The following is a 17,508-nucleotide window of genomic DNA, read 5'->3' on the forward strand; positions in this document are numbered from 1 at the left end:
GTCCAGCACATTTGTGCCCTCCAAGGACCAAACCAAGTCTGAGACCACCAAGTCCCATATTGGGGTATGCCTGCTTGTTACTTCCTTCACTTCACTATTCTTGGTTACAAGAATAGTCTGCCTGATGCAGCCCGAGGCAACAGATTCAATGATAGCTGGTGTAGAGAGTGGGATGTTTCTAGAATAATTGCACCCTAACTGGCCTTCAGTCTGGACACTCTAGGCCCCTTAGGGGGGCCAGGCCATAGTTTTGGAATCATTCAGAATTCTGTGCCTACACACAAACATACACCTGAGTACATCTAACACCGTTATTAATCTTACAAACATCATCGTGCCACCAGTGCCACAACTTGTCGCCAGTTTACCAAAGATAATTTGCTTCTGTCCTTGTAAATTAATTAAAAGTTGCAGCAAAAACTATTATGCCAAAAGCTGCATTGTAGGGGAAAAAAATCTGTATTGCAAATGTTTTATGTAATTGTAACGATCTATCTATAATCTCCTTGACTGGAACCAAACCCCTCATATTGTGAGTCTCAATCACAACTGCAAATCACTAAAAAGGAGGCAAAATTGAGCATGTACTGATGCTATTCACAAACAGACTTGCACCCATAAATCCTCTTGTGATAGTGGCTGTCCAGCCTGTTTTGATGGATTATGCACAAATACGCAATTTAACCAATTGAATTACTGCCAGCCTGGATGTGGCAGTTGTTGCAGGGTTGCCCTAGTAAGGTGCATCAACAGGTGCTAGTGACTTGCACCAAACTTTCACTAGTGCATTATTAACCTCACATTTCCAAAATAAACCTATTATAAAACAAATACAGGGGAAGTATTGTCTAATGAAGCTTGCTAAATCCGTAATGATACATGAACCTCAAGTTGCAATGGTCGGGATGCTCATGATTACACTGGGATTGTGGATAAAAGCATGACAACATTTTGGAAAATTGTCAGTAATAAGAGTCGATAATTTGCAGTACACGACTGACAAACAGAATAGCTGAGTCTTTATCTTTAGGGAAAAAATATTAGTTTGAGGAACCATGCTGATGAACTATTTCTCAAAACTAAAATGAAGCTAAAATATTTCGTTATAAAGTTTATTTGTTAATATATATAATTGCCATCCACCACAATTTAGTGGATTGTTTAAAGTAGCAATATTTGTTCTTTAATATACAGTGAGAAAGAAATAGAATATATATACGCTGTATATATATATATATAGCACAAATAAAGATGTATGATTTGTGAAAATGTTGCCATACATAAATAAATACTCTTCAGCTATTATTTCCTTTAACACTAGCTGATGAGTTCTGACATGTTTTCAAGGCAGTCAGTGCTGTCATGATAATTCCATTCCCCATTTCATGGTAATTTCTTGCTCTGGATTATTAGCATAAATGCACTGCAGGGTATACTGCCAACCACGATACTGACTAAAAAAAAAGGCTAGACAGCAGCTGTGTTACATTTTTCTAATAAGATGGGCTATCACAAATTGTATGAAATGACTGATAAGAAGACTTTAAAGTGACCTGGGAATGTTTGTTAATGGCATATGGATTCTAAATATCAGTGACAGGTTCATCAAATATCCAAACAAACTTGCAGATTAACAGAGTGTACCTGTGTGTGTTCAGGCATGTGACAGTGAGCAGAAAGGGAAATTGAAATGACATTATGTCAGTGAGAAAGCTGCTGTACCTGTAGTTTCTCTTTGCTGTGTTCATTGCTGATTCCAATAGTTTCCTTCATTTCCTTGGTAAATCTAATCTGGGTGCTGAGAAAGGCTACATCACTTAGAGTGCAGAGAGTCCAGTGCCTGGAGGTAGGTTCCTTATTAGAACCTTCACCATCATCTGAAAGCAATGAACTTGCACCTAGAAAAATATTACAAAAAAAAAAGTCTTCACCCAAAATATATGTTGTATAGATAAAGATGCTTCTCAAAACTGAGCCTGAAGATAACAAAAACGATCCTCACCAGAGTTGTCTTTACATTACAATGTGAGATCCTCCACACTATACAAATGTCTAGTAAAACTGATTCAGTTGTTCAGATTGTTATATCATTATTAGGCCTTAACATTCAGATCAAACTGTCTGCTCCATCCCTTTATCCTGATCTGTGCCAAGTCGCAAGTTGCCATTCTGCTGTCTCTTCCTAGACGCCACAGCTTTCCCTAAAACGTAACCTCACCAAAACGGAATTCTTTGTATTGTCACCGTCATCTTTCCATGCACTGCAGATTTGACTCACAGCTAACCTTTCATTAAATAAGAGGTGTAAAATATTTTTAAAGGGGTATTTATCAAATGGTGAGTTTTCACTTTGATAAATATGACTTTAAAAATCCCATAGAAATGAATGGAGAGTGGTGCTATTTCGCTCTAGCGGACTGTGGTGATCTCTAACTTCACTCATTGATAACTATAACCCTTAGAAACATTGTATCTTTCTCAGCCTGTTCAGTGCAGGAGATCAAAGAGAAAATCGAGACATTTCAGTAACAATCCGGGACTGCTTGGGAGGTATGTTATTGTAAAGCTTTTTGTAACTAATTGGCAACATGAATAAATTATGATGACAGGTAGTTATAAATCTGCATATGCAAAAAAAACTTCATAACACAATGTCTGTTTGCTGTGGTTTATAGACAACAAAACTTTGCTAATGTAGGTATAATCCTTTATTGTTTGAAATGTATAAAAGAAAGTGTCACTTTAAATAGTGTATTTTAAGTGAAAGTGTCACTTAAAATAGTGTATAGCCTTGGTCTAAATATGAAACAATAGTCATCTTGACTGTATTTTACATTAACTTTTAGTATGATGTAGAGAGTGATATTCTGATCTCATTTTTATTATTTGTGGTTATTTATAGCTTTTTGTTCAGCAGCTCTCCAGTGTGCACGTTCAGCAATCTGGTTGTTAGGGTACAAATTACCATAGCAACCCTTCATTATTTAAATAAGAGACTGGAATATGAATAGGGGAGGGCCTCAATAGAGAGATGAGTTATAAATAGTAGCCTTGCAAAGGATTTAAGTTGGGGTCAACAACCCCAATTGGAAAGCTGGAACGAGTAAGGAGAAGAAGGCAAATAATTCAAAATCTATAAAAAAAGAAAAATTGAATGCCAATTGAGAAGTTGTTTATAACTAACCATTCTATAACATACTACAATTTAACTTAAGTTGAAGCACCCCTTTAAAATTCTAGTTATACATTCTATTCCTCATATAAAAAATACATTGTGCCTTTATACCAACTCCACAACATCAATTTCAAAGTTAACAATCAATGAAAATAAATAAAGTGAATTAGGGGGTTATTTATCAAAGCTCAAATGTTAGTGAACTCACAACTCAAATGTTTTTTTATTTAAGAAAAAAACTCGAATGGAAAAAACTAAATTCTGCAAGTTTGAGTTGCAAAACTCAAATTGATCCCTCTGAAAAAAGTTCAAAAATGATGAAGGCTATTGGCATCTTCAAATGGTTCAAGGACCTCTGCCATTGACTTCAAACTATTTCCAGGATTGTGGTATAATAAATCTATAAAAAGTCAAGTGTTTTCAAAAAAAATTTGAGATTTTTAACCCAAAAATTTGAGTTTTGATTAAAAAAAACAAATCGAAAACTCGTATTTATAAATGTGCCCCTTAAAGGGGACCTGTCACCCTGACATAAAAAGCTTTATAATAAAAGTCCCTTTCAAATTAAACATGAAATCCAAATTCTTTTTTGATTAAAGCATTCATAGTAGTTGTGAACTCATTTAAGAATCTCAGCTGTCAATCTTTTACAGACACTGCCTTAGGCATAGAGGCGGGGCAGACAATTACTTTCACTTTCCATTCAACACTTCCTACATGTCACTGCTCTTCACACATTCCCCCGTTCTCTGTACCATTTAATTGTGTAGCCAGGGCATGGGGATGGACATCAGGTTCCCCATTCTGGTGCAATAATAAGATTTTGAGATGATGCAAGGCTTGCCTTAATAACAGTGTCCACAAAATGGCTCCTGTCTGCTTGCTATAATTATGAATTCCCAGACTGAAGGAAACAAGATTCAAATAATTTATACAGTGTAATTAAAGTTTATTTTGCTTGACTAATGGAATTAGGAATTGGGAATATTTTTTTAGGGTTACAGGTCCCTTTAAAAGTCACATTAGTAATAGACGGGAAGGCCTTTGCCATAAAGTATATTTTAACGATCCAATTTAATACTCACCAGTCATACAGGGGTTTGCAGGTTTTTTAGGAAATAAAAGAAATAGATTTGTATACAGAACAAAAAGTAAATTGCTGCAAGGAACAAAACATGATTTGCATTTGGTCACGTTTATGTTACTGAAATAAAACACGGCTAGAGAAAATAATGACATACTTCTCTCATCTGCTTCAGGTTCTTTGTTTATCACCACCCGTCGAGCTCCTGCACTGTGTATCTCTTTTCGCCTCCATTGAAAAGTTTTTGTGTGCTCCAGAGCTTCCCTTAGTTTATTCTGAAGGGAAACTTTTATGCTGTCTACAAGTTGCGATAACCAACACTCCACAGGGCCTCTACATTCAAGTGGCTGCGGAGAAATAAAAGATGAATTGTCAGCTACTCACTGGACAGCAGATTGCTGAAGACTCTAAGGCAGAAGTCCCCTGTTGTTCTAAACATGTTTCCTATCGCTTTTATCAATGATGTACCATCTCATATAAGTACAGTAATACCTTTAAATTATACATCAGCACAACAGGATGCTCAGTGTTTGTGTTATATCCTTAAATATTAATGCTGGATATATAAACATCCTGCTTTTTTCCAAACTACAAATAAAAATACGATGAATATTAAAAATAAAAAAAGCTGCATCTAGAAAAGCAGTTTATCACTTAGAGGATATCTGTAGTGTATATCCTATCAGAACCTAGGACTGGGGCTCCCTTTTAACTTGCATCTCCCTTGTGCCCTCAGGCTAAGACACTACTAGGATAGAAATGTGCCCCTTCAGTGGGCAATACATTTTACATAGCTTGAAGTATTGTATTTGATGCTAGTTGATTACATTGTCACCGGAAAAAGTTAAGCACGAAAATACCCTCACCTCAGTAAGGTACAAATCTTCCATCAAAAAACTTTTTAGTCCAATGATTCTGGGACAGAAATTTTCAGAAGCAGGCTCACTTGTATAGATAATAAGACTGAGTATATGGGGAAATATCTTCATTATATAGCTGCTCAACACATTGAGGTCATAACCTGTTCAAAAAGAAAAGGATTCATTCTTTAGTACACTATTATAGAGCATACTGTATTACTGCTGTTGCTTTTGATTCTGTCATGGGAAAACATGTTTTTTTTCTCAAAATGCATCAGTTAATAGTGTTTCTCTAGCAGAATTGTGCACTGAAAACCATTTTTCAAAAGAGCAAACAAGGGAACTAACTAAGGGACACTATGGGCAGCCAAAAAGTTACCTCAGAGTTCCATGACCTGTATAAAAACACTCGGCCTTCGGCCTCGTGTTTTTATATGATCATGAAACTCCTCGGTAACTTATAATATCCTTATATTTTACAAGAGGGGGTACTTTATTCACTATATATATATATATAGATGAAATCCTATGAATCGAACGATTCAAAGGGTTTTAATCGATCGATCGAAGGATTTTCCTTCGATCAAAAAAACCTTAGAAAAGTAATAGGGAAGGTCCCCATAGGCCAACATTGTACCTCAGTAGGTTTAAACTACCGAATTATGTAGTTGAAGTTTTTTTTAAAGAGACAGTACTTCGACTATCAAATGGTCAAATAATCTAACGATTTTTAGTTTGAATCGTTTGAGTCGAAGTCATAGTCGAAGGTCATAGCCTATTCGATGGTCGAGGTACCCAAAAAAAACTAACTGTCCAGAATTTTCCCACAGTCAATGCTATGAGTTGTACTATATTTATCACAACTTTGTAGCATGTAATATACTACTAGCCTGTATTAGAACCTTCTTTAACATAATATTTTTGTATTAAGCAGAACCTAAAATTAATAAATTAAATAAACATTTGAGTGTCTCACTTTTATAAATACAAATCCTAAGCCATTATTTTTTTGTTATTTTTAGGATCACCCATTTGAATATAATAATGTTAGACTGATGGTTAAATTATTGTGACTGACAGAATACTACTGTGTGCCCCGCTGAAACCATCAGCTGTTGTTTGTGCATATGCCAACTTTTGATGTTGGTATCCAACAGAAAACGCTAAAGGGAATATGCTGGAAGCAAGGAGGGGAACATCTTGAATTACAAATTAACATATGTAACTGCAGAGTGACCTGAGATGCCTCCAGTGCTTTATTTATGATCGTAACTGAGACCGAGATTAAATTAAAAGTGATGAGAGCTCCGAGAAGGAATAATATCTGTACTGTTTGATAAACACCATGCTGTTCAAAACAATAAAAATCTCGTAATCATGGGAAAATAGTTATTTTTTTACTGTCAGTTAACACTTATACAGTATGTACCTGATGATTTACAAATCATAATCCGTGCTTGGATGAATGAACAAAAATACCTTATTGCAAATGGGCAAAATGGATACAAAGTGGACATATGAAACAACTCTACAGAACATAGTGTGATTAAAGAGCAATTTTAAAAAATGGGAATGATATTTTGGAGTTGATATAAGATTGAGAGTTTTGAAACTACTTTGTCTGTCTCTCATTCTGTATCTGCTGATCATACTAATCCCCGATCATATTCTGTACCACTCAGTAGATCATTTATTTCTCTCTCCCTCCCTGCTGGAATTGGTGTCAGTGAAAGGTGGAGCTACTGAGCATTTTTAACCACTTATCTGCAACACAGACAGTACAATTTACAGGATGGATAGTAAAGGCTCAGACTGCCAGACAAGTTTATGATTTATAGCAGTTCTTGGTCAAGGAGCCATGGGTTGTCTTTACAACCTATCCTCGGCTTCCCACTGGTTCCATGACCTTAATTAAGCCAAAAAAATGGAAACCCAGTTCGTTAAGGGGCAAAGGACAACAGTAGACATGCAGATAAAAATGTATTGATTGACATTCAATGTATTGATTGACATTCTTGTACTTTAACATGCTTTAAGATGCCTATAATTTAGACCGCTAATACTTTGTTACATTTTTTTTCTCGGTAATCCTGTTTTATCATTTTATCCTGTGGACATGTGAATGAACTAGAATCTCAATTTATTTTCTCAAATGTCAAAAAATATTACTAATTTTAGAGAAGTTTTAAATGTATCAGAATGTGTACTTCCTAAAAATATATGGTTTTCTTGGGTTAAAATTCCAGAGTTTTGGAATTGTGGTTAAAAGTATGCGTATTTCTGATCCGGTGTTTGAAAATTTGGTTTTGTAAAACAGTAGGAGGGTTAAACTATACAAGTAGCAATCTCTATAAAACTATACATACTGAACAAACCATAGTTTATATCCTGCTTGCAAGACAAGGGAATTTCATGATAAGATGTGGTTTCACTGAAACCTGGTACTTCCATCTGTTTCTTTGCCACTTGATGTGTTGGATTCAAATACAATGCTAATTTCTTGGTGGTCAGATTTGCTAACTTTAAACTAAAAGTTGTTTATTCTGCAGCTGAATATTACTATGAGACTCCATTCAAGAATGAAATCCTTGCTATAGAATATGGAAGTAATATTTACCATAGCAAACAATATTTAGGGTATCCTCCACAGACAAGAAAAAGAGCCGTGGGAAAGCCAGTCTTTTTTGCTCTAAGTGAAGTCGAACTGCTCGCTGGCACCGCTCTAATTTGTAGTTCAGCATGTCAAGAAGAGACTCCAAACCTGAAAGCAAATACATGAAGGACAAACCAATAAACTGGGTGTCAGAGAAAGTTGCTGAAATTATTAGCTGAACTCGAGTGAACATAATATTTGCTCAGTTTCTGTTTTCATTTTCAACCTTAAAGGAGAACTAAAGCTAAATTAAAGAAGGAAGCTATAAATGTTGTACATTATGTGTTGGCTTCTATACCAGCCCAAGGCAACCACAGCCCTTTAGCAGTGAAGATCTGTGTCTCCAAAGATGCCCCAGTAGCTCCCCATCTTCTTTTCTGCTGATTCACCGCACATGCTCTGTGCTGCTGTCACTTACCTGAATTTAGGTACTGACTCACAGTATACAGTATACATAGAATATAAATGTCATTATATAAGACTGATTAGTAATTAATACAGATAATTACTACATGTCAGCAAAGAAACCAGTGCAATTAGCATCAGAATTTAATAATCAGCCTTGTAGCTTCATCTTATATTACATGTCAAATTAATTTTCTTCTTGATAATTTGCAACCACCCCTAAGCTTAGCTTCTCAACAGCTCTTAGAGCCCACTGAGCATGTGAGTGTCACAGACACTTTCCAAGATGGTGACCCCCTGTGACAAGTTTGAAGACCTGAATCATTGCTGCTATCGAGATGCTGAAACTCTAGGCTGGTGAAATAAGTAAAGTATATAAAATATTAAATTTTTAGCCATATTCATTTTTAGGGTTTAGCTTAAGATATTTCTAGAAGCCTATAATCAGCACTGAGCCTTTTTTTTTTAATTCTTAATTTGTAGTAATTTGTTGTTTGTAATATACAAGGTAAAAATAATTTTAGTGTACACCATGTCAATATGATAAAATGTTTGCCCTTTTCTTGAAGATAAATTTATCTTCTATATATATATATATATATATATATATATATATATATATATATATATATATATATATATATATATATATATATATATATATATATATATATAGAAGATAAATTTATCTTCAAGAAAAGGGCAAACATTTTATCATATTGACATGGTGTACACTAAAATTATTTTTACCTTGTATATTACAAACAACAAATTACTACAAATTAAGAATTAAAAAAATAATACACCATTTAAGATTTCTATTCTATAATAAATCTGAGGTTTGCCTCACCTCTTCTCATACAAGTCTGCAGTATGTTTGGATTGTCCTCCACAGATTTCATAAGGCGACAAAAATGGTGGTGGACATCAGCAAAAAGAACAGCTTCTCTTGGCATGGCAACACGAAATGGAAGGGTGGAGAACACCTGCAAGATTTTCAAGATGTATTATTAAATAGGCCTTTAAAGAAATCACATGTCCATAAGGAAGACTCATTTCTCTCAAATAATGTTATGTTTATGCAAATGAAAATGATAATTCTTCAGCTTCATTGCATGCATGGGCACTTCCCAGTTCTACTCAGTAAAAACACAGATGGTTATAAGATTGTTAGAACAAGGTTAATTGAAGTTTAAATAAGCATGCACTTACAATACTGTATTCTGCTCACAAAACTAGTTGTAATATGTTTATGCGCAGATACATGACAAGGAACACTGACCTCTTCAAGCTGAGTCCACTTTTCCTGCACGGAGAGCCATAGCTGAACTGTTGTTTCTATAACCTGAAGTTTTTTATGCCACTTATACAGCTCATCCAAGAATGAACCAGCTTCTGCGTAAGGTCGCATGGTGGTCAGAAGCAATTGATGGTGTTCAAGCTCCTCAAATATAGCATCCGTGTTTCTCAGAAGCATGACTGTGCCATGTTCCTAAGAAAGAAAAAATACAGTACATTCAATTCCAATTTAAAAAAGCACATTATTGTAGTTTACCACTAAATGAATGGATAACTCTGGAAGCATTTGCGAAACGGCAAAAAATAGGCGTGCAACATTTTTTATACGTGTAACTCTTTTGTCCAAATGCATTATAGTCAATGGGCGTCAGAATAATTTTGACATGCAACAATTTTTATGTGCGCGACAATTTTAATGCGCAACAATTTTTTTTTGTTGCAGCAAATTTTTCCACTTCAAATTTTTCCAGCAGTTTCACTAAAACCTATACATTGGTGAAGTGCGCAAATTTGCCTCTAATCTATGCCTGTCCTTCGCCCATCACTATTAATGGACCGACAATGAATACTGTGATTAGGCAGCAACATTTATCTCTGTAGTGATATAACCTTATGGTCTGTATTGCATGGGGCACAAAAACAAATTGGTCAACACTATAACATATATAATATATATAATTACCAAAATAAAAGGGAAATGTGGTTCTGATATACCTTTAAAATAAGATGAACTAAAACTGAAGGCTGAGCAATTTAGCAGACAGTGGCTGGGCATGTGGTAAAATGATGCTGCACCAATATTATTCAGTCTTCAAAGGGTAAACTTGTGTCCAGAAAACATATGTCTATTAAAAGTAACTCCTTCCCATGAATTAGAATATGAGAGATTTGATTGGACTGAGGGGATGGATTGAAAAACTGGTGAGGATTAATGTCTTTGAGAGCAGCAAGGAGGAGAGCTAGCCCAAATTTTGTATACGGGCCTATAAGCCTGTAGTTATGTGCCACAGCTCTATGCTTATTTCTAATGCTCTGTTTCATAAGTATTGCCTATAGTACATTCATTTTTCTTAATAAATGTGAAAAGATGTACATAGATAGTTAAAATAAGTTATATTAAACCTATAAATGCAAACTGCTTCATTTAGGATTCATGCAAAAATTTGTGAAATGTGGATTTTTCTGTCACCTCAATATTTTTTAGAGACTCGTATAGAGACATTGTGCTTCCTCTGCCTCCTTTTCTCGACAAGTAAAAGCCCTTATCTGACTGTCTGCTCATTCTTCTACTGCCTCTTCCAGTTACAATATTCCTGCTGTCTCCTTTAGTGTAGTGACTGCCAGACACAGAACTTGCAATTTCCTAAATGAAAACACAAGGAAAAAAAGACATTGCTAAGAAATAGTTTTCTAAAATCTGGAACAAGCATATAATTTCAATTGGATGATTATACACTCAATAATAAGTGGATACTTGTTTTAGGGTTCTAGTGTGCAAAGACGATAAATCGTCTGTACTCACCTTTATAAATATAATTAGGACATTAAGGGGCAGATGTATCAAGGGTCGAATATCGAGGGTTAATTAACCCTCGATATTCGACTGCCGAATTAAAATCCTTCGACTTCGAATATCGATTTTGCGCAATTTGTTCGATCGAACGATCTAAGGAATAATCGTTCGATCGAACGATTAAATCCTTTGAATCGAACGATTCGAAGGATTTTAATCCATCGATCGAAGGATTATCCTTTGATCAAAAAATTGTTGGCAAGCCTATGGGGACCTTCCCCATAGGCTAACATTGGCCTCGGTAGGTTTTAGGTGGCGAATTAGGGAGTCGAAGAAATTTTTAATCGAATGGTCGAATATTCGAACGATTTTTAGTTTGAATCATTCGATTCGAAGTCGAAGGTCGTAGTCGAAGGTCGAAGTAGCCAATTCGATGGTCATAGTAGCCAAAAAAAACATTTGAAATTCAAACTATTTTTCCTCTATTCCTTCACTCGAATTTAGTGAATGGGCCCCTAAGACTTTTTGTGCATAAAGATTCTAAAAACGCCATCCCCTTTAAACAAAACAGGAATTGATTGTTTGTATATTGCAATTATTTTAAGATGGCCAACTACATCCAAGTCATCCCTGGTCTGGTCAGTCCTACACTCACTTTGATCGGATTCATTAGTAATTCTAATATTTCTTGTTTGATATGAGTGGAGATGATTTCTTGTCTTTGCTTATATACATTTTGTGGTCACACCCTCATTGCACCCCACTTAGTGGAGAGCACAACTTTTCCTCTTGCTAAAGTTTATACAGGAGAAGTGGTCACCTCCAAACTCTAGCTCCCATCATTCCAACTTCAGTCTGGTGTGCTCTGTGGTGTCAATAAATATGGCAATCAATTTTGGTGGTACCTTGGATAAGAAGTTGCAAATAAAATATAGTCCCTATAGGAGCATAAAAGTATGGGTTTGTTATCTGGAAAACCCATTATCCAGAAAGCTCAGAATTATGGGAAGGTCCTCTCCCATAGACTCCATTATTTCTTTTTCTCTATAATAATAAAAACGTACCTTTTAGTTTAACCAATCTAATATTTAATTAATCCTTATTGGAAGCAAACCAAGCCTATTGGGTTTACTTAATGTTTACATGATTTTTTAGTAAACATAAGGTATCAAGATCCAAATTACAGAAAGATTCCTTAACCATAAATACCCAGGTCCCAGGCATTCTGGATAACAGGTCCCATAACTGTACTTCTTTCTGTTAGGTGTAAAGTCTATAAATCAAAGAAGGTCACACCAAACAAGCATGCTACAAAGTAGAAAGCACAACATAGAGAAGTATCAGATACTGTATGTCATAAACTTAATGAAAAAATTAAAAAAATAACTTTACTTTTTATGCCATGACTCCAATGCTGTCAATGGATTACAAGTATTTTAATGTTTATTATTTATGTCAATGAATAATGGCACAAACATAAACATAGAAGAAGAGAAGACTTGGCTCCTGTATATTTATCTGAAGACTGTAAATAAGTATTACTATATAGAGATTTTTTTCCGAAAGCTACCATAAAGAGAAAACTAAGAATGTTTTTTTCGGGATGTGCTGCCTGCAGAGGCTAAATATACCCTTAGTAACCTGTAATATTTCCTCTCTTGAAGATATAAACGTTCAACTGCTTTTCAAAGAACTTTACAATTTTAGGAGCATACCTCATTGTGTGCCCCAGCTGTTATTACTCGGCTATGAGGCCGAAGGTCAAAGATTCTGCTCAGCCAGACTTCCTCACAATTCTTCAAAGAGCTTTCAATAGTCACGTCTTGAATGGCTCGCTGAACGATTGTTTTCACATCACCCGTGTGCTCTGTTGGATTATAAATTAATGTTATCAGTGGTAAAGAAAAAATTGCAGCAAAAATCTAAAGAAATTATAATGTATGTAGAATGTATTGCTGTATAATAATGTATTGTGTAAAATATTGCTTTAAATTTCATGGAAGAAAAGCATATAAGACGTGAAAGAGTTAACTGGAGCGGTTTTGCTCATTGGATAGTGTACAGTTAACAAAGTAAACCAATTCTGTTTGGTATTAAAATTCTGAAACTCTAAACAATTCTGTCCATAACATAACACTTATAAAGTGCTGATTTACATTTCTTGTTTGTGGGTCTACAATTGCAAATATGGCCATTCATGAAGGAACAGGTTAAATACTGGTCCATGTATGCAACCCAAATTAGAATTTTTTAAAATTATTATGTTCAAGCTTGTTAAGATATTGATTGTTTCAGGTACAACATCCAATAATCTCTGACAACATTGTCCAGGACAGTAAGGGGCATATTTACTGTATCAAGGGTCGAATTTCGAATTTGAAAAATGTCGAAATCCGAATTCAAAAAGACCAACCAAAATTAAGTTGAAGGGTTTTTTTGGCCAAATAGGTCAGTTTTCGATCGAATAGGTCCATATTTGGCCAAATTCTAATTGTACGAAATAAAGTAATAGCGTGTTCGATCTAATTCGATTTTTCAAAGTCCACCAATTGACTCCAAGTAGGTTCTAGGAAGTCCCCCATAGGCTAAAACATGCAATTCGGCAGATTTTATATGGAGAATGGTCAAAGTCGAATTTTTAAAGAGACAGTACATGATAAATTTCAATATTCGAATTTTCACATTTTTTTTCAAATTCAAATCGAATTTGGACTATTCCTTAGTCAAAGTACACAAAAAATAGAGGAGAAATCGATTGCCACACGATGGATCGCCAGATCGCCTTTTCTGAAGAGGAGTGCAAGTGGAGTTTCGGTAAGTTATTTCTTAATAAAGGCTGTGCGATATAAAAGTTTAATTTGTCTTGGTTTTTTTTTTGTGGTATACCAATGATTTTTTTTTTTTTAATTTGATGTTACTGGTCCTTTAATCTGTACTCCCTGTGAATCCCTGCTGTGTGTTTCATTAAACTGCACTTTCCCTGGGGTTATACAAACCCTTTATCTGGAGGAAGTTTCCTGCCCATGCCCCACTCAGAGTCACAGTAAGATCTGATCCTCAGTTGCCACTTCATTCTGTTAAAAGTACTGTGTCTCCAAGTAAAAGTGGTTCAGTTAGTAGCCTGACTTGTGCATTTTTAGCTCCCTTGAGTTACAGCTTCGGTGCTCTCCTGTCTAACACTGCCACGCAGGCTGAATGTGCTGGGGGGAAAGAGAACTGCAGAGCAGAGTCCTTTAAAAGGAATACAAATGCTGCTAACAGTTAATGGGATTTGTAACATTGTTTAGTAGCAGTTAAAATTGCCTTTAGCCATTGGGATCCGGGACCTACAAACTTAATCTGACATTTAACACTCCTTCAGTTACATTGAGTAGGAGAAACAAAAGCTTAACTGAAAGCAGTTCCATCCTGAAGTGCTGACTCTTTCTGAAAGCACATAACTAGACAAAATGACCTAAGATGGCTGCCTACACACCAATACTACAACTAAAAAAATATACTTATATACAGGAATAAAATGTTATATAGTAGAATAAATTATTTGCAGTGTAAACAATGTAATTTAGAAATAAAAACTACACCATAAAAATCATGATAGAATCTTTTCAAAATAAATAAATACTGTTGGGAGCCTATGTGTTGTTTTGATGATGGCTCTTCAAAAGCAAAAAAACTGTTATAGATGCTTTTCAAATTACAGGGTTTTTGTTTTTATAGATAGAGAGGTTGAGTATCTGGCAACAACTGCCAATGATGGAAGCCTTAGAACTCATTTTAGCTGGTTCAGACACATGAGGAGGCAACAAACAAGCTTAAAGGAAAACTACCGGTATACCCCCAAAAAATGTAGGTTTATGCAAGATATTGCATAAAACAGCTCATATGTAAAACCCTGCTTCATGTAAATAAACCATGTGATCCTAGGATTCACTGTGCACACAAACAAACTATACTTGTTAGGTCACATGAGCCAGTTAACATTAACAGACAGAGTTCTGTCTTTTGCTTCAAAACTTCTTCCTGTTACAGTTAGAGCTGCAGTATTTCTGGTCAGGTGATCTCTGAGGCAGCACACAGACCATCACAAAATGGTGGTTCAAGGCATGAGATATAAAATGGCAAAACTTACTTAATTATATAGACCAGTTTGATAAGATTCTTTAATATGCCACTTAATATGATGTAAACTATCTGTTGCTTAAAGGAGAAGGAAAGGTTAAAACTAAGTAAACCTTATCAGAAAGGTCCATCTAAATATACCAGTAAACCCCCAAAGTAGTGCTGCTCTGACTACCCTGTCAAAAGAAACACTGCATTTCGTTCCTTCTATTGTGTACACATGGGCTTCTGTATCAGACTTCCTGCCTTCAGCTTAAACCTCATTGCCCTGGGCAAGAGCATGCTCAGTTTGCTCCTCTTCCCCGCCCCCTCCCTTCTCTGCTGTAATCTGAGCCCAGAGCAGGGAGAGACTCAGGCAGGAAGTGATGTCACACCACCTTAATACTGCAGCTCCTATCCTAAACAAACAGAGAGTTTCTAGAGCTTTTTACTCAGGTATGGTAAAACATTCTACAGAATAAATATAGCATTCTAGCTTGCACTATTGCAGCTAATCTATTGGCAATAAAATGCCTCCGTAGCTTTCCTTCTCCTTTAAGTAATAACTTTGAGGGTATAGTTTTCCTTTAAATTATGAGACCCATGCTTGTGCAGTACCATTTACATTGGTCAGAGAAGGAAACATGGCCTAGTAGTGTATGCTGCTCTAAAAGAGAATGTGAACTGACTGCAAAAACGTACCCAGGTGCAAGGAATATGGCGTACATAGCCGACCAATGCAGGTAGGTACAAAAAAGCACCGGTCTAGTAACAAGAGCTTATGATAGGTAGTTAGAGTCTAGAATGCAGGAACATTGCTTTTCTACCTTGAGCAATAAAACTCTTTTATAGCTCAACTGTTTAAGTGAGGAAAGGACAGTAAAGTACTTGCTTCTTTTAACAAACACATTGAAAAACACTCCTGCACTTGTCAACATTCCAAAACTACCAGTCTGAATTAATTTTCTTTACTATTTGCAGTAACACATAATAGAAGTGTCACTCTGTGATGATTTTTGCTTCAGGCACACATTGACTTATGTTGTATTTTAAAAACACCTGTACTATAGAACTGCAGCTTCTCCTTTTATAGGCTTCTTCCATTCCCTTTATTAATAGAAAATTAATCATTTTTATACCTTACTACTTACAATATCCTTAGATTTACTTTTAGTTTTAGAATTTATTTATATCATATCTGGGTTGGAGAGTTTTTATCTTAACAATCGCAAGTTTATTTTCCCATAGCTTACTTTGTAAATCCATGGCTAAGAGATCACCGAGCGTCACTGCCTTTAAACTATCAGCTGTCACGCGAAGCATCCCTCCCGTTTGCCGAACCAGTTGTTTCCAATGTCTTGTCCTCATTGCTGGATTACTAAGGTCTTCTATCAATGGCAATGTCATCTAAAAAAAAAAGAAATTCACTTTCATATTTCAAAGAAAAGTAATATTATTATATATACAGTATCTGCACAATACATGGAAAGTTTAAGAATCTGGATTTCATTTTTATTATTTATGGTTTTTGAGTTATTTAGCTTTTTATTCAGCAGCTCTACAGTTTGCAATTTCAGGAATCTGGTTGCTAGGGTCCAAATTACCCTAGCAAACATGCACTGATATGAATAAGAGACCGGCATATGAATAGGACATGGACTGAATAAAAAGATGAGTAATAAAAAGTAGCAATAACAATAAGGGGCAGATTTACTAATCTCGAGTAAATAGTTCGAATCCAAAAATATTCGAATTTCGAAGTAATTTTATGGGTACTTCAACCATCGAATTAGTCAAATTCGATCGAATCGAATGATTCGAACGATTCGAAGTATAAATAGTTTGACCCATGGAGAGTGGGCTTAATGGGTAAAACTTTGGGTCTAAGTCAATTATCTTCATATAGCTGGCAATATGTTACCAGGAGTCTCTTTTTTTGTGTTTTTGTTTTTTTTTTGTTTTATGTTGTTTTCTTTTATTTTTTAGCCTATTATTTTTTTGGCTATTGTTTTTTGTCAACTTGAATTCTTGAAAACTTGTGTCACGAGATTGTTAACATGTGATATTGTGATATGATATTACTTATGCCTTTTGAATTTTGTACTGTATTTTGTTGCTGACACATCAATAAAAATTTTGAGAAAGAAAAAATAGTTCGACCATTCGATAATCGAAGTACTGCCTCTTTAAAAAATCCTTTGACTCAATACTTCACCAAATAAAAGCTACCGAATTGAATGTTAGCCTATGGGGACATTGTAGATTTTGGGCACTTATGATCGAATAAAAATCATTCGATCGATCGCTTAAAATGGAACGAATTCGACCCTTGATAAATCTGCCCCTAAATGTGTAGCCTTACAGAAGTCAAATAATTCAAAAACTTTAAAAAAAATTAAGCCTAACTGAAAAGCTGCTTAG

The 17,508-nt window shown here is 35.3% G+C and overlaps 1 protein-coding gene across 1 annotated transcript in view; it reads right to left on the bottom strand.

Moving 5' to 3' along the window:
• The window catches only part of LOC108708347 (dynein beta chain, flagellar outer arm), a 242,968-nt gene that overhangs the window by 179,486 nt on the left and 45,974 nt on the right, over window positions 1-17,508 (bottom strand). Inside the window, exons 29-37 of the mRNA XM_018246944.2 lie at window positions 16,341-16,494; window positions 12,705-12,856; window positions 10,666-10,839; window positions 9,460-9,669; window positions 9,028-9,163; window positions 7,737-7,880; window positions 5,126-5,280; window positions 4,417-4,606; window positions 1,723-1,898 (exon numbers count right to left, since the gene is read on the bottom strand). Of these exons, the coding sequence (XP_018102433.1) occupies window positions 1,723-1,898; window positions 4,417-4,606; window positions 5,126-5,280; window positions 7,737-7,880; window positions 9,028-9,163; window positions 9,460-9,669; window positions 10,666-10,839; window positions 12,705-12,856; window positions 16,341-16,494 (1,491 nt within the window). The remainder of the gene's footprint in view (window positions 1-1,722; window positions 1,899-4,416; window positions 4,607-5,125; window positions 5,281-7,736; window positions 7,881-9,027; window positions 9,164-9,459; window positions 9,670-10,665; window positions 10,840-12,704; window positions 12,857-16,340; window positions 16,495-17,508) is intronic.

This window comes from Xenopus laevis, chromosome 2L (genome assembly GCF_017654675.1).
Source record: "Xenopus laevis strain J_2021 chromosome 2L, Xenopus_laevis_v10.1, whole genome shotgun sequence".
NCBI classification, from domain to species: Eukaryota; Metazoa; Chordata; class Amphibia; order Anura; family Pipidae; genus Xenopus; species Xenopus laevis.